This window comes from Bactrocera neohumeralis, chromosome 6 (genome assembly GCF_024586455.1).
Source record: "Bactrocera neohumeralis isolate Rockhampton chromosome 6, APGP_CSIRO_Bneo_wtdbg2-racon-allhic-juicebox.fasta_v2, whole genome shotgun sequence".
NCBI classification, from domain to species: domain Eukaryota; kingdom Metazoa; phylum Arthropoda; class Insecta; order Diptera; family Tephritidae; genus Bactrocera; species Bactrocera neohumeralis.
In genome coordinates, this window is record NC_065923.1 from 192,568 (window position 1) to 210,860 (window position 18,293).

The window sequence follows — 18,293 nt, forward strand, 5'->3', positions numbered from 1 at the left end:
TATATAAATTTTGAAACACGGTTGCATAACGGATTTTGATGATTGAAGTAGCATGCTTTCAACAAATCCTTTTGTGATGCCAAGATGGTTTGAGATCTGCGGGTTTAAAGTGGAAACATCATGCCTTGCTACATATGTGGAGGCGAGGTTATCCTATATAAAGAATATGTAGGCTAATGGATTTTTCACGTTCGAAAATTTTACTGGTAGTTCGAAAGTTTATTCTTATATCAAGTCGTCACAATTTATTTACAAGTATTAATTGAGAAATGTTATTCGTATTGATTTAAACAATAACCCGTTAGTTGGTCTGAAATACAATCGAATACGTCGAAGGCTAAATCACAGCTTTCACCACGTTTTGGTAGTTTGCGTCGATCGATATTATACTTTATTGTAATTGCATGCAGGCAGAGATTTACGGATCGCAGTGTGGCCATAAAAAAACCGTGTTCATTCACTCCTTCTGAGTAAAAGTTTACTAAGCCGTCAAGAGTAGGCCATCCCAGTTTGTCGATAGCGTTATTTTTCGCATAAACGCAGTGTAACAGGCACTACAAAACAACAAAAACTGTTAGAAAGAAGATTAGGCAAAAATATACTCATAAAAGCAATTAGAAACGAGTAAACCACAATTGAAGAGTGTGATCACTGATCAGTGACCGGCGTTTTTTTTTTCTATTTTTATTTTATTGTTGTGGACTTGAAGCAAACAAATCGGGGCGAGCTATAAAAAACGTGTGAAGTTATGACTATTGTTTGCAGATCCAAAGACAGCTTATTTCAAAAGAACCATGACTTTTGTTAACAACAGGTGCTACGAAAGGGGTGTACTGAGTTAAGTATTTATAAGTATTTGCATATATGCAATTGAAAAAATACATTCAAGTAAAGTTCATTTAACTATCATTGAATATAACTACACGAAACGGCATGCGTTTTCTAAGTAACGAAGACAGTAAATTTTTGCCCATTATTTAAAAAAAAAAATACAATTTCATATAGGCATATACAGTATTTGCCACAACCTACAACTTTGTATACAGATGTATGTATCTGCATATTTTTGAATAATTGCATACTTACGCCAGCTAGACGTTTTTCCTCCGCGGGTACCAATGTGGGATAATAAAGGGCACTACGCGGGTTATATGAAATGCGTCGAATGTGGTGCATCAAACTGGTCACTTGTTGCCTCTCCGGTTGAAATTGATATGCATCATGTTGAGACGTTAACTTAGAGTTTTCTTCGATGGTATGGAAGATAATCGATGGAACAGGAACTGGTGCGGGAGCCGAATTGATCTCCGAGATGTTATCTACAGTAATGTCCAATGCTGTATTTTCGTTTTTTACTTGACTCTTAAGTATGTAGTAGGCTTCTGCGGTAAATAAGTTTTTAATTTTATTAGGCATTACAAACAGCTAAATGGAGTTCCTACCGCTAATTAGTTTATTTTTGACGTCCTCTTGACACTCCTGTATAAAAGACTCCACTCGGCGGGCAGTACGAGGGGGATTCAAGCACCTATTCTTTTGAAATTAAAAGATACAATAAGAATGATGTTTAACAAACATTATTATATTAAACTATTATATTATTATATAAAGTACACAAATTGTGATATTTTGTAACGAAATACCTTGGTGAATGAATGTGAGTCTTTCGCAAGGATACCAGACTTGTCTAGCAGAATCAAGGCTATATATGCTCTATAGACTACGTTAGATATCATTGTAATGTATTTATATTATTAATTAAAATAAATTGTATTTATAAATGTACGTATTTTGTTATTTTGTTGAAAGAAAGCGAAGACGACACAACCACATCGGGCGAATAATTTATCTTAAATGAAAACGAAATCACTTTTAATGCTACCCCTAGCATAGCCCAGCAGTGCCACATTTATAACTAACTCACTTTCTATTGCACATAACACGATCAAAAGTTGTAACAGCAAGCTACAATTTTAGTGATGGTGGCATTGGCAGCGTCTTTACTAGTTTCAATGTCAACGCTACATCTTTCACATTTATTTACGTCCAAGCATGACAGGATTTGTGTTGCAACATTACCACTAAACGGGAGAACAAGTTGCTAACGGCATTGAGTGAAATTGAATCTGCGTATGGATATGTAGCAGGCATAATGAAACAAAAATGTTTATGAATAATTATAAATCCTTTCACATATTAAACTTTCAGCTTCTATTTGGAGTTCTGTTTATTAGGACGGTTGACACCAAGTAAACGTGTTGCACTTTGCGGACGACTTTTCAATTTGATACTTTTATATTTCAAGTACAACTTTCTGGTAGTGATCCAGATATTCTATAAATACTAAATTCTCCCCTTGTGGCTTTTTATTTCATAAAAAAAAATCGAGAAATGAATCACGTTGTTGTTGGTGAAAATGCATATGATCCTCCGACTACTATAAAAAGGTCGGGTTTAACAATTTATGAACATTTTTGTCTAATAATATATATTTGTGAAGCTTTCTGTTATTATTATTTATGAGTAAAGTCGGGAAGTGAAAGAATCTTTATGTTTATATTTGCTAATTAATTAAATGTTAAGATTAATAATAACACATCGTCATTGAGGTATGCCTTTGCACAAGTTTACACATTTTAATTACTAAGCGAACTGTGGGATTGGTAGCGCATGACTAAGAACTCAAATCAAGGTGAATGCTGATGGGATATAATATACGAAGATTAATATGCGTGAGATATATTCTTTAAGACATTATTTAACAATTTTATTTGGCTGCATACTCTAATGATTAACTATATGTGTGGTATATGTAAATATTTTTAATAGATTAATAATAAACAAGTAAGGAAGGCCTAAGTTCGGGTGTAACCGAAGATTTCATACTCTTGCAACTTGCACGGATCAAAGCCTGGGAAACACTTCTGGGCTTTTAGGTGTTGACAATACTTTATATTTAATTGTGCAAATTTATTTTAAATACTTCTTTGATGTTTGATTTGTATACTGGAGCGTGGTTGTCATCCGACTGACACAGCAAATTTGGTTGAAATTAGGAGAACCGTTTGTGAGATTAAGAATTTCAGCTAAATGTGGGAGGTCCAGCGCCCATTGTCCAATTTTTATAACTCGTCTTTCCGTATCTTCATGATTGTGAAATGTCATTAGTGCTTTTTTATGACACTTTAAAAGTTTTCGTTTAATGGCGTTTTATAGGCGTGGCAATGGTCTGATTACGCCCATTTGCAATACCAACCTCCCTTGGGAGGGAATATGTGTACCAAGTCTCATCAAGATACCACAATTTTTACTCAACTTGTCCTTTGGAATTCAACTTGTCTCGTAATCCTGATCCTTTACATATGTATGTACATATATAACTCGATATCTATCTCGATTAGTTTTAGGTGTTACAAACGACCGTTTAGTGAACAAAACTATTTACTCTTTAGCAACATGTTGCAAGAGTATAAAAACGAATGTATGTTTTTGCGCTCCTTTAAATTTGTCCAAACATCTATGTTATGTACCAATCTAAGAAATCGTAATCGAAATTCACTTAGTTGTGATACCATAAGTGCTAAAGTAGCAGGAAATGAAACCATATTTATAAAATAAACTATTATAACAATAAGAAGAACTTTGCAGACAACAATCAAGCTTTGACGAGTATCGGCATGATTCCACACTATTTTATTGCTATGGTTAATTCTGGTCTATGATAAACTCATGGCTGCCAAGCTGGAATTAAAAACAGCACCAAATGAAGGCTCCGCTTTATATAAGTAAGTATCAAAATGCGGCTGTATGAATGGAGAGAATATAAAACGAATACACAAATACATATACATATGTACATATTATGTACATATATAATTGTAGCTAAGAAGAAAGCAGTTCATCCACATCATTTTGCGAACGAAGCTTTCGACCTGCCTTTGAGAGTGCATGCTCTAGTGAAATACTAACCCGATTTCAATTGCATTCCAAGATGTTGAAGGTAGGAAACAATGCTACGTAACTGTATTTTAATTGGTTAGAGAGGAAAGACTTTAGTTTTGGTAGGCGCCTAAAATATGGGAGTGTGGAAATTGAGACCTTATAATATCATATTATATTTATTAATGACAAAATAATAAATAACAGAAAAATACTTATGTATAAGTAAATGGATACATACATAAATGTATGTACTATATGCAGGTAAATACATGTACGAAAACACCTAAAATACAATGATCGGAATGTCCACCTTTAGCTTTTTTAAGGGGAATAACCGCATATTTTCATATGTGTACATCTGCTGCAACTACAACAGCCTCGGATGTCAAAAAGGGCCATGAAAATCTACTGCATGTTTACTTAATTTATAGGGCCAGAAGAAGAGTGCAGCATATGACGCGTGCTGGTGGATTACCGGTAACTGATAATTGCACTTAATTACCCTCATAGTTAAATTCTTATTCCGGTGGCTAAAAATTAACAACTACCATCAAATTAATTTTTCTTTCGATGTTTATTAGTGTAGAATATCATTCTTATTATCGTGCGGATTATCGAGTAACACTGAATTTAAAAGTCGTTTTGTGTTAAGGGAATCATATGGATTAAATCTAATAATAAAACGAAAAGGAATAAAAAAGGACAATACGAAACATACATAGTTGCTAGAAAAACGAAAATTGTAATGCTCTACTCGGTGGAGAGTAGCAGAACCAGCACCAAGTTCAAGAATGCGTGCAGCAATCAACACCAGTTGCATGTGGATTGAAGCTACAAAATAAGTTCTCTCACCAATCGACCCAGTCGACCGACCCATACGTGTTGCCATTATCGTGCTTCTGTTTTGCTGCTGCTGCGGGGTTTCAAAACATACATACTTTGGTACGAGTACATATTTTCGCAACAAGACGAATAGAAGACGTTCCAGTGGTTGCAGCTAAACATATTCATAGTTATTGTTTATTTCTCTGTTTATGTGGGTGGCCAGGTGAAACATTCTCTGCCACCACGCGTCCTCCATAGTATGTAAAGCAATGAGAAGATGCGTTTAAATACGGAGACACTAACAAACAGAACACTCAGTTCTCGTTCTGTTCTTAACGCTTTCGGTTCTACTGGCGCGCGTTCATCCATACACTGAATCGTATTCAAAAAGGACGTTTAATTTAAATCGCAAAACTAAATTAAAACATTAGAAAATTTATATGAATTTAATAAATAAATATCCTATAGGAATGGTACAATATATGTTTTTATTAATTGGTGTAATGTGCCTTAATGGCAAAGTGACAGAAGCTGAAATTGAGGAAAATACCATCAATGGTGACGGATCTTTTTCGTTCCGGTAATTCGAACGTTATTATTCATGAAGTGAAAAAATGCACTGAACGAATCGCTCAGAAAATGAAATGTTAAGCTTAAGTCTAGAAATATTATTTCAACCCTTTTTTATAGTATTCTTTTATACATTTCATATGTATGATATGTTGCCTCTCCAGTTTGTAACACTTTGTTTCATTTATATAGCTCAATTGTTTATAAAGTCATGGACTTGTAGTCCATTGGTATATGTATGTAGTATCAAAAACTCTACAAAATATCGTTTACTCAAATTGGATAAATGTTTCCGCAGCAATCACAATTAGACTAGCGCAGAAACCTCTGAAAATGATAAAAAAGAAAGAAGTTCATAATAGATTAAAACTCAAAACAAAACAAAAGATAAAATAACTAACATTAAAGGAAAAATTATTTACGGGCGATCTGAGGTCGGGAAAAGAAAGACGTGGCGTGTGGGTGAATTTTTAAGGTTTAAGAATGGTTTATCTATGAGTTTTATAGAAAAAAGTTTTATGGAATTGTTGGAAGTAATGAGAAGGTTCATAACTTTTCTTTCGAGCGTATGTATATGAAAATTTGAATAAGTACTCGTATCTAAAAGAAACATTGATACAGCTCTGGAAAAGTTTTCTTTTTTGAAAAGTCGGCAGGAGCATAACTTTAAATTCTAAACAATTGTAGTGAATAGTTGGATAAAAAATCGCGCAGAAAACAACACCTTCTCGACCCACTGCGAAAATTTTGTACAACCGATAAACGTTGCTTTTATTCGATCACGCACTTAATTTTGTTTTCCACACAAAATTTAAAAAGATTCTTTGAACCATTTTTGGAATCAGCAAAAGTCGAAGATGAATCAAAACTTTTCCCAGCAAAACAACTGTAAATAATTAACTAATCATTCAAAATGGCCGACCTTGTCCACATAAGTAAAGGATATGAGTACAAAACATAACTCCACGAAATAAGCGGAAGAGAATACACAAAGCCCGCGTATATTTTGTACAAACCTCGCATAATACCCTTGTATATTGTGTTATCAACATTTGTAAATGACATACATGCATACATACATACATTTTTCGAAAATGTTTTACTTTTATTTACAGGCTTTCTAATGACGATATTGGCAGTTTTTACCACAGTGCCTCGTCAAGTCCAGACAATATAGTACAAGGACGTTATGGGTCTCGAAATCCTTCCACAGGACAATTGGAGGAAGTTATCTACACTGCGGGGCCACGGGGGTAATCACGAATTCAATTATTAATGTTTGAATATATTTAACTTTATGGTAGTAAAAAAAAAATAATATGCCAGTGAAGAATACACTTCAAAATAAACGAAATATACCCAACCCCCTTACATAAAATTGTAGGTCTGTATATTCGTTATACTTATAACGCATTTTTCTAGTCATACAGTCGTTTATGCTAAAATATGTACATACATACATATGTACATACATGAAGCAGACTGTTTTTTCAAATACAATTTTCCATCATGAAACAGATTTAATTATGTATATACACATACATACATACATATATGTATATTCATGTACATACATACATACATACATATGTATAAGAGAGGAAGTGCACTGAAGCGAAAATCTCACAATTTCAGCACAATAAACACTACGTTATCTCGCCAAATTTTCCATAAAAAAAAAAAATAAAAAATATGCAACTTAGAAAAAAATATATAGTATATAACAGTTTTTTTCGAAATCTAAAACTATTTCTTATAATAATTAATAATTGCGTTGGATCGCCGAATGCGAAAGATAAGCGTACTAATGATTATCTTGTTGTGACTTTTGGCACAGATGCCACTGACAGTCATACTAACTTAGAAAAAAATATTCGACGAATGGGTTTCCGCGAGAAATTTAAATTAAAAAGTCTTACTATTTTTTGTCATAATTCTACGAATTCTAATACAAATTATAAACAACATCGGGAGTAGTATTAATTCGTAAGTAGTAGCACACAGTATTTGTTGTGGTATTATTATCAAAATAAAACATTTTTATGTATACATATGGTAATTGGCATCAGTTCGCTTGAAAAAAGGAACAGTTTTAAACTTAACTTCTAATTTGCCATTATTGATAATGCATTGTCTTCAATATCGAAAGATACGATCAATTTCAATATTCATCTGTTAGTAAAACTTTTCGATTTCTATTTAATATTAGTCAGCTGCAAACTTCTCCACACACAGCCATTTTTGAATATTGCAAAAAATTAGAACGATGGATTGACGGATAAAGATACAACGGACTTAAACCAGGAAGTACAAACTATGGCACAAAAATAGATCATATAAGTAAAAATAAATTTTTAATTATATTTTCTAACACTTTCTGCGTCGGTAGAAAGAGTTAAGCTCGAATGTAACCGAACATTTTATACTCTTGCAAATTACAAGAATCAAACCCGGGGAAGTTCCTTCAGGAGCTGGCAAAACTTTATTTTAAACAAGAAAGGAAGAGCTAAGTTCGGGTATAACCGAACAATTCATACTCTTGCGACTCTCAAGGATTAAAGCTGGATCCCCATATTGAGTACCTAAGAACTTGAACAGGTTTGGTTCCATTTATGCAATTTTAAGTTATAAGGTGACACATCTCAAATGCATTATGTGCTTTAAGTTTTATCCTGATAAATTAATTCATTATTGATTTGTGTGCTTGAAACTGAAAATATCAAATTGAATTTAAAATTGTGTTATAAGGGAAGTAGGTGTGGTTGTAGTATGATTTCGTCTATAACATAGAAATATCAGTGGAAAGTCATGTATCAAATAATCTAAAAGTGGACGGCGTCACGCCCTTTGCCCTATTTTTACCCCGGCTCCTACAAAGCTCTCTCAAACCATCTCGGAAGTAAAATTTAATCTATCTAGCGTATTTAGTTATTAATTTACCGCCCATTAGTAGTTTTTAACAGTACTAAAGCTACAACAACCGAACTTAGATATTATAAGAACTCCTAGCGACAATGTGAAATCGATTGATAACCTCATTCACTCCCCACATAACGGTATTGTTCAAAACTACTTAAAGCGCGATAAATCATTAACCAAAAACTACAGGAACATTAAATTTTTACCACCGAGATGGTAACAGACAGTTTTATAAGATCCGGGTTCTTTTAGGTGAAATATCCCTGGACCTCGACCCATTTCAACCAAATTCGGTATATGACATTATTTTAGCATTAATATATCACAGTGTGAAAGTGGACGAAATTGGACTACTACCGCGCCTTCTTCTTTATTGACACCGCTTACACGGCTATAGCCAAATTTACAACAGCACGCCAATTCAATCGCTGTTTGTCGCCAATGGAAGATTCTAAGTATTGCCAGGTCCTTCTCTACCTGACCTTTCTAACGGAGTGAAGATCTTCTTCTTAATCTGCGTCTCCCGGCGGGTACTACGTCGAATACTCTCAGAGCTGGAGAGCTGTCTCTTAATTCGCTGAACTATTTCTATTTGAAGAGATTTGTCTTTGTTCACCGAACGCCTAGCGCGCCTACTTCTCATATAACACAATTTTAAATTGCTTTTGAAACTTTCATATACGAATTAAGAAACAATCAATAAAACGAGATAAATCTTTGTACGAATACTGTTTTTTAAGTATGCCATCTTATCACCAAAAATTGTTCAAATCGAACCAAAACCATTTACCGCCCCTAGGTACAGAATATGTGGACCCCAGTACCTATAGTTGACTTTTAAAAGCAAATATCGGTCTGTGTGTGAGATATGTATATATGTAATTGAAATTCTTAAAAAATTCTTTCACGATAAGACTTGTAGTATATTTGTGTGTCAAAAATGGGTTGAATCTCAAATACCTAATGTAACGATTTTCGAACTTCCAGGTGACTTAATAGATATAAATGCATATACATAGGCATTATTTAAATGAAAATGAGAAAGCGTGTTTTACTGATAACAGTGTATCTTTGTTTCTAAAAAGAATAAAATTGAGCGAAAACTTGACCTAGGCCCCATACAACAAACATTTAACATCCAATACTTTAATCCATATGAATCTTAGGGAACATTTTATTATTATGTACCGTATTCTTGGTACGTAGTATTGGCAAAAATAGATAAAATCGGATTGGTGCTACCACCCAACTCCTATATCTTACATATGAAGTATATATAATAATTTCCACTTTTCTAACAAACATTTTGTCGAATATGTCGGTCAGTGTATATAATTGCTAAGATTTCGATCTTCTGGTTGACGATTTACATACACCTTAAGGAATTTCCCTGCCTTTGATTGCAAGAGTATACAATGTTCGGTTGCACCCGAACTTGGACCTTCCCTACTTGTTTTATTGGAATATGTTATAAATTTTGTTGTCAAGGCAAAATAAACTTAGAAGGGGCGGATAATTTGGCATTTGTCTAGAACGGTAAATTGTTTCGGGCCGGCCCTGAGCTTATGAATCAAAGTCACACGTAACTACAATTATGCTCCATCGTTTAATTAATTGAGACAGCAACGACTCGAGCGTGGTAGTGACGCTAAGACAAATATATCTTGGACGAATAGTTCCTAATTATGATTATTTTTTGGCATTAAACTAAAGTATGATCGAGAATATATTTTATTAAGATAACTCAAAATTTAACCGAAATAGTTATTCTGCATAGAGCTGACTAGAATAAAGAGAGAAGATAAATCACTATATGTAGTAAGTAGTGCCGGGGTAATTCATGAATTGATGTCATTCATATTGGAGGTGAAAGAGCAAATTGAATTTAAAATTGTGCTATATAGCTTATTATCCAATTTTTGTACCGATTCCCGTGCCAATTTTTATACTCCCTCAACAAAGTTGCTAAGGAGAGTATTATAGTTTTGTTCACATAACGGTTGTTTGTAAGTCCTAAAACTAAAAGAGTCAGATATAGGGTTATATATACCAAAGTGATCAGGGTGACGAGTAGAGTTGAAATCCGGATGTCTGTCTGTCCGTCCGTCCGTCTGTCCGTGCAAGCTGTAACTTGAGTAAAAATTGAGATATCATGATGAGACTTGGTACACGTATTTCTTGGCTCCATAAGAAGGTTAAGTTCGAAGATGGGCAAAATCGGCCCACTGCCACGCCTACAAAATGGCGAAAACCGAAAACCTTTAAAGTGTCATAACTAAGCCATAAATAAAGATATTAAAGTGAAATTTGGCACAAAGGATCGCATTAGGGAGGGGCATATTTGGACGTAACTGTTTTGGAAAAGTGGGTGTGGCCCCGTCCCCTACTAAGTTTTTTGTACATATCTCAGAAACTACTATAGCTATGTCAACCAAACTCTACAGAGTCGTTCCCTTCAGGTATTTCAATATACAGGTCAAAAGTGGAAGAAATCGGATAATAACCACGCCCACCTCCCATACAAAGGTTATGTTGAAAATCAATAAAAGTGAGTTAACCGACTAACAAAAAACGTCAGAAACACTAAATTTTACGGAAGAAATGGAAAAAGGAAGCTGCACCCAGTCTTTTTTTTTAAATTTAAAATGGGTATAGCGTCGTCCACTTATGGACCAAAAACCATATCTCAGGAACCCCTCAACCGGTTTCAATGAAATTATATACATAATATTTTCTTAACACCCTGGTGACATGTACGAAATATGGGTGAAATCGCTTTCTTCCAATATAAAGCTATTTTGAATTCCATCTGATGCCTTCTCTGTATCTGTATACATATACATTACGAACCAATGATGTTAGCGGAATAAAACTTTACACAAATACGGTATTTGAAAAATGTGTAAATAACGGATAATGAAATCTCGATTATCACTTTATCATGCGAGAGTATAAAATGTTCGGTGACACCCGAACTTAGCCCTTCCTTACTTGTTTAATTTTACACTCTTGCCCTGAGAAATCAAATCTCATCTATATTTATCGGTAAGGCTTAAAGAGTGTCTGACTTAAGGTATTCGAATCCTAGAAAGGCCTTTTTAGGTCTCTAGACCAGCCTTGTTATAGTAACATTTAATGCTTCTGAAGCTAGTTAACGCAATTTTAGTAGTTTTTAACACGTCCTTTTTGTGGGATGATACTATTGTTTTTATTTAACTAAAGGGATATTTGTTTCTTAGCTTTCGGGTCAATGGTCCAAAAATTCATCGTAAGATGAATTTAGCGCAATATCCTGTTCAAAAGGTAGGAACTGTGGATGATCCATTGGCTGATCCTTACGATGACCCTTCGTATAGCTTTAACTTCCGATCAGGGCAACAATCACGTACAGAGACCAGTGATTCCTCAGGTAGAATAAGAGGTATGTCTTTACTCGTACTAGTAGCAATATGATAAAATGTGATACTCATCAACGTTCCACTTGCAGGTCTCTATTCATACTTAGATGATGTCGGTGAACGTCATAGTGTAAGGTATGCAGCGGGTGCAGGAACTGGGTATGAAGTCTTGAATTCTGTACCTGATAATCCAGTAAGTGTGGCATATGCTGCTCCTCTCTACAAGGCCCATCCTAAGGCGCGCGGAAAAATGACAACACAACGTGGGCCAAATGGTACTTATAAATTAATCGCTGCTGGACCTGATCATCGACGCGCAGAAAGCCGAAGTCCAGATGGGTTTGTGAAAGGAACTTACTCATATCTTGACGATGCCGGTATTCAACGCACCGTTGAATATATTGCTGGACCTGGTATTGGATATAGAATTGTAAAAAATCGTATGGGTCCGGGATCACATATAAACCCATCAATAACTGAGTTTAGATTAAGAGACACTGACTTTAAGCTTTCAAACGATTTTGGTGTAGGAGTTGGAGGAGGTAGTAGTATAGACGGTTTCGGTGCTGAAAGTGTATCAAGAAAAGTTCCAAACAAAATAAATGGTAATAGAAGGCTTGAAAACACACTAAAATATAATGTAAATGAATCAAAAAATTATAATAAAGATAATGTTGATTCTGTGCTTAAAGTTGGTTTACGAAACCAGATGAAAAATGATCGTATGGGCGCAGCTAGCAACAGCCGCGGAACTACCCGATATGGAATGATTGATGGCGGAAGGATGGGAGGAGGTTATGATTATAGTTTGACTCGCAAACAAAATGTCAATCGGAATAATAATCATAACATTAGTTCAGAAAATCGTGTAAGCTTTCACGATTCTAAACCAAACCTTACCTTATCGGGTAGCACCAGAAATAATAATCGTGATCATGGAGGTGTTAATATCGGAAAAGATTACAACTACGTTTTGCCACCTTCTTCATCAGACTTATTAGGCTTTAATGATGATGATCTTGTTTCACTACCACCTCTAATAACTAATAGCCACAAAATCTTGCAGTTGGAACGAGAAAAAGATTGGACTCAACGACATCGAGACTCCACTGTAATCCAAAATGTTGGAAAGTGGTATATTGGCCTACCGCCAGGGCATAGTGTGCGAGCCCACGTTCAGAACATAGATTTGTTACCACTTGGTGGAAGAAGAGTACCGTCACCATCCGAAGCATTACGACAAGATGAAATTGCTGATATTATGACCTCGATGGAGAGTGGAGTTTCATACGGAAGTTAAACCCAGAAAATAGATCCGATAGTAGAGGAAACATTTTCCAATACTTGAGTGCACTCATGAAAGCCGGAAATTTAATTAACGTATCGTCGTAAAATTATTTTAATTTTTTCAATGTATGAAATAGTATTAATCATATCAACTAAACACTCACTCACAGTACTGTTCTGAATCCAGATCAATTATAAGCGGCAACTCTGGATCATCTTTACTTATTTTCATTTAGGATTTTAAATGTATTAATATGTTCACAAAACATTTAGAAGGCAAATGTATAAATAATATATTTTTTGTTAAGGGAACTTATTTAAATAATAAATAAAAAAATTGCATTGTAATCACCAACCCAGATGGAATTATATTTAAGATAAATTGAAGATTATTAAAAAAAAAAAGTCATCTTAGAAAAGTGGAGCAAGAGGAGTCCTTATTCGGGTGGTTGATATATATCGCACCAAAGGTCTTGGCAGCGAATTCGCTGGATGAAGTTTATTGTTTCTATCGTTCCTTGGAGTACCAGTGGTTCCATGTTTCGTTGACCCTATCCTCTACGAGAATACATTTTCTATAATGTACGATAGAGAATTTCTCTTGTAATAATAGTGCCTTAGAGAGTATATAGCGCCCTCGAAGAATATTCTATATGATGAGAAATTCGTAAATATGTATGCGTGTTTATCTCTTGTAACTTTTTTTCGGCTCCTCACATCGGACCTCAACCGCATTAGAAAAAGGATAATCAGCTCAAAGATGTTATTGCAGACAATGGCAAACAATTTTTTGGGAATTTATGGGGAGAGATCAGCACCAAATGCGCACAGATGTCGACGAAAACCCTGGACAATCGCCCAAGAAGAACGGAATAGCAGCACCTCAATTTCCATCACAGAACGACCTCAAACTCTCCGAAACACGAGTACATTACCCAAATGCGACGGACAGAAGAGAAATCCCTAGAGAAATGCGAGGGTGTCGTGCAAATAACACTGTGGAACATTTTTGGGATTATTGTCTGGGGGGTGAGAAATTCCAAGTCAGGGTGATGGTACTAGGTCAGTATAGTAAAACCCTCAAAGGGTTTGGCGTTCGTATGTGTCAGTTTTTTTTAAGACTTTTTAAATTTTTTCCTTATCTTGATGTTTTTTCGCTTAGTTGTAACATTTTGGCAAAAACGTAGTTTAACATAACTCGCGAACCACTATTATCTATTTTTCCAATCCATTAGGCGGTTGTAGCAGCTTTTACACACTATATTTGGTACCCAATTTTCGTTCACTATAACATAAGAAAAAATTTAAAAGCTCATAAAAAAAACTGACACATACGAACGCCAAACCCTTTGAGGGTTTTACTATACTGACCTAGTACCATCACCCTGACTTGGAATTTCTCACCCCCCAGATTAGCTGTTGTACTGTGTAATGAAGATGGTAATGGCAAAACAGAAGAATGTGAACGACTCATCGCCGTAATCAAATGTTACCGTAGAAACTGGCAAATCGCAGAAAATGAGAAAAGACGGGGACATTTAAGCAGACGCATCACGACCTCCGATCAATAACCTCGAAGCAGCGCGAAACAAGCCCTGTGGAGCCTCGAGAAGCGGTGCGACCACGAGAGTAAAAGGACGGCCAGTGGCAAAAAGTTTTGCCTAAAAGAGCAAAGAACACCCAGGCAAACGAAGGAACGGTTGAGGAAGCTTATAAAAACGCAAAAGAGAGACAAGAAAAGAAGATGTGTAGCTGCAAGTCAGAGAGCATATAATAGGCCCAAACGATAATCATAGACCATTATTATAAAGCCAGCAAAAGGCAACAGCTACGTCGAGGTCCTTAAGAATATCCGTATCAAGGTAAATCTTAAACAAGCAGAGCGATCCGTAAAACAAGACCCGGGCCCTTCTATTAGAGCTGGAGAAGGGGCAGATTACAAAATCCAACTTCTAAGAGACTTTCTGCAATACCACCCTTTAAAAATCTGCGACCTTGAATCAAAGGCTATAAGAGATTAGAGATCTCGACTCACCTACAACAAAAGAGGAAGTAGCAGGGGCTGTAAAAGAAACGCTACAGTACCCCATCAAAGACTCGACGATAAACACAACAGCACCTAACAAAAGAGAGCAGTTAAGGGCATATACAAATATAACGATTCAACAGGATAAAGCTCACGTACTGATGCGACAGCCACGCATTAAAATAAAGAAAATCTGAAAAGGTGCTTTCGCTGTTTTGGGCTAGGGCACTTAATCTGGGACTGCACAAGGGCCGATAGGAGAGAACTAACTTGTATGTAATGCGGCCAACCAGGTCCCAAATTAAAAGAGTACACAAAGGCATCCTTAAGCTGACTTTTGACTTTGCAAAGAGGTTAAACAGGAAAAAGTCAACCATGTCCCAGGCTCCGCAAAATGCGCGGTTTATAGGAATTACCAAAATAAATCAATATGCTACAGGCCAAATTGCATAGTTCCAAGGCTCTTGGTGCACTACTCTCACAAATGGTGGTGGAGACCTGCAGGATTTAATCATCATGAGCGAGCAATATAAAATGGGAGTAACGCCAACACTATAAGAGCAGAGCTTTTCACAGTAATTAGTTGTTACTTGACGCCAATCAACAGCATACAAGAATTTCAAGAAAAGCTCGACAATATTGAGGATACAGCCATGGCTATAGAAGGTCAACTAATTATCGTCGGAGATCTAAATTCGAAAGCCGTAGAGTGGGGTATGCCAAACACAGACTTGAAAGGAAAGCGCATTCTAGAATTGGCAGTGCGGCTTGGTCTAATAATGGTAATACGGAAACCACGTTTAGAAGAGCGGGATGCGAGAAAACCACACCAGACATTACCTTATCATCAAAGCGCATAACTGGCTCAATAAAGAAAGAGAGAGTCCTAGAAGGTTGCACTGGCAGCGAGCATCAGTAGATTTATTTCACGATCGACACCTGAACAAACGCTAAACAGTACAGAAAAATATTATATTCGCATAGAAGTTCTTTTATTGTTTCCTCTTCTTTTAAGTCCTGAAAGCTTCTGAAATAGTCAATGAATGATACACCTCGTCCGCTGTCATATCTACCAATTAGACAGTGACCTCCTGCTCCATTCATGCCGCAAGCCAGGGATTGACTCCACCGAAACTGTTGGACTATGTTCGTCCTATAAATATCTACAAGTGGCCAGAGGCATGCAAACCCTCTTTTTCGGGTAAATGTATGTTGGTCTCTCTTCTGGCTAGTTTATCTGCTTCACAGTTACCAAAGATATCACTATACCATGAAACTCACTGCAGGTTTATAGTGAAATATGATGCTAGATACACTAAGAGGCCAAGGCATTCTTTCTCTAACTTGGACGAGACTCTAGGAGACTTCATGATATCAATGCCGCTTGGCTATCCATATATATAAATATATTTCTTGTTGTGAGCACCCTCCATATCAGAACAACGAGGCTTTCTTTGATAGATGTATTTTCTGCTTAGAAGATTGCAGTGGTCTGTTAAGCGGAAGGCACTTTTGGTATCTAATTTAGCTAAAAAGACATCACCTCCCACTCGATTCTTGCTGCTCAGTTCCAATGGAACTGAGAGGGATCGTTCTTCTTGTTTTCGGGCCACATGGCTAGCAGTGGTATTTGCATTTCAATGGCGTGTGGAATAAATTGTTAGTAGAAGTTTTTTGTGGAAAAGATCGTCTTAGCTTTTAAATTGTTGATGAAGTCCTGTAGATTAGGTATCGGATAACTGTCTAGAATTGTGACGATGTTGAGCGCTCAGAAATCTCCACGTGGCCGCCGTTTGCTTTCCTTATCATGTCAAGAGGGCTAGCTCAACTACTGTTTGGTGGACGGCAAAAATTCAATTCTTTTAGATTGTCAAATTTCGCTGCCAGTTTATTTGGAGAGAGGGTCTGGGTCATGTTAATAAGGGTGAACAGCGAGTTTAAATGTGAGGAACCACTCTTTAAGTAGGGTTGCACACTCCCAGGGCGGACCGTGTGTTTTTATTGATAAAGTTTTGTTGCCCACAAGATTTCCTTGCGACGCCGCTCAATCAAATCAATCGACCAATAGCCTATAGTGCCGTATAAAGTCGCCTCCTATAATTCCTCAAGTAAGGTTAGCGATGAAAAAATTCCAAAGAAATTCTGGTGTTAGGCCTAAATCAATTTTAAGGAGGACTTCGGCGTACACAGTGATTTGTGAATCGTTCACTGCACTATGGCTTCGTGTTGTTGTTTTGGGCGATTTTAGCAATTACGGTTTCAGACAGTGTGTGACTGCAGGACGTAAGTTACATATGTATGTATGTATGTATATGATAGTCATTCGCTTTTACCCCATTTGCAGTATTGACAGGATGTTCAAGGGTTGGTGCCCAACTAATGCGCATATCGTTGGTGTCTCTGTCGGCTTTGGCGACTTCTTTTTGGTCGTCCCAATTTTATAAAGTCGAACTGCCTACTACGCTTAATCGTCGTATCATAGAATCAGCATCTGCAAATGTGATTTTATCTGCTATGTCGATAGTTTTGTTTCGCAAAGAGCGGTGCCTATCACCCGTTGCATTAGTTTGAATAGTTAGCTTCTTTTTAGGTTACCCAAGGGCATATGTGTTTGACTGTAAGCAAAATTTGCTATTACTTTAGTCTTAATGTATTCGTAGCTATTGAGCAATGACGCGAAATCGATGTACGCACTTTATTCCATTAGTTTGCTTGGAGGATCCTGTGTCATGACCATGTGTCAAACCGCTAGTTGCGAACCAAACAAATGACAAAAAAACTCCAATACAATGTGTATCGTTTATATTGGTGGACTTACGCGTGGTATCATAGGCGAGTCCACGTGGAATTCAGGATAGTGTACCTTGATTGACAACGGTTGTACCGCCTGACGAACCTTGGGGGTTATGATGCTTGCGCAACCTTGTTGGTCCATCTGAAAAATAGCTTTACATACATATGTATATCAATATTTATTTATATGGGTCTATACCCTCTATGTGAATGAAGAAAACATTAGCTTCAACTAACCGAGTTGACTTTAAGCTAACTATTTGATATATTCAGTAATAGTACATCTTAATAAAAAAAGTTGGACATTAACGAAAGTCGAATATTTAATTCAAACACAATAGTTTTGCAGTTATTGTTAAGGTTAGAAGTGCCTTGAACCTTTCTTTTTTTAATGACTCTTCCATAAAAATTCCTAACATGAAGACTAGCTTCAATGTGGTCACCTTTTGATCAATAGCAGCACGCACAGTTTCTATTTACCCAACTTTTCTCACTTTGCTTGACAGTTCATACTTTAACAACGAAGCGAAGAA

The 18,293-nt window shown here is 36.2% G+C and overlaps 2 protein-coding genes across 3 annotated transcripts in view; one reads left to right on the forward strand and one right to left on the reverse strand.

The window, feature by feature from the left end:
- Positions 1-18,293, reverse strand: part of LOC126763369 (general odorant-binding protein 70) — a 63,227-nt gene continuing 44,934 nt past the window's right edge. Inside the window, exons 1-4 of one of the 2 annotated variants that reach the window (XM_050480817.1) lie at positions 1,617-1,833; positions 1,443-1,533; positions 1,087-1,382; positions 1-554 (exon numbers count right to left, since the gene is read on the reverse strand). In XM_050480817.1, coding sequence (XP_050336774.1) covers positions 273-554; positions 1,087-1,382; positions 1,443-1,533; positions 1,617-1,736 — 789 coding nt within the window. In that variant the 5' untranslated portion in view covers positions 1,737-1,833 and the 3' untranslated portion in view covers positions 1-272. Of the gene's footprint in view, positions 555-1,086; positions 1,383-1,442; positions 1,534-1,616; positions 1,834-18,293 lie in introns of those variants that run through there. The other variant, XM_050480816.1, reaches the window with a different exon arrangement.
- On the forward strand, positions 5,079-13,308 carry LOC126763371 (uncharacterized). Its single transcript, XM_050480818.1, has 4 exons — positions 5,079-5,347; positions 6,453-6,590; positions 11,496-11,677; positions 11,744-13,308. Exons 1-4 carry the CDS (start codon positions 5,208-5,210, stop codon positions 12,952-12,954), a joined length of 1,671 nt encoding a protein of 556 aa, XP_050336775.1. The 5' UTR covers positions 5,079-5,207; the 3' UTR covers positions 12,955-13,308.

Coding starts and splice junctions, on each gene's coding strand:
- LOC126763371 (XM_050480818.1), top strand. CDS start 5,208: ATGAATTTAATAAATAAATATCCTATAGGAATGGTACAATATATGTTT. Junction 6,591..11,495: donor TACACTGCGGGGCCACGGGG/GTAATCACGAAT, acceptor TTTGTTTCTTAG/CTTTCGGGTCAATGGTCCAA. Junction 11,678..11,743: donor TTCCTCAGGTAGAATAAGAG/GTATGTCTTTAC, acceptor TTCCACTTGCAG/GTCTCTATTCATACTTAGAT.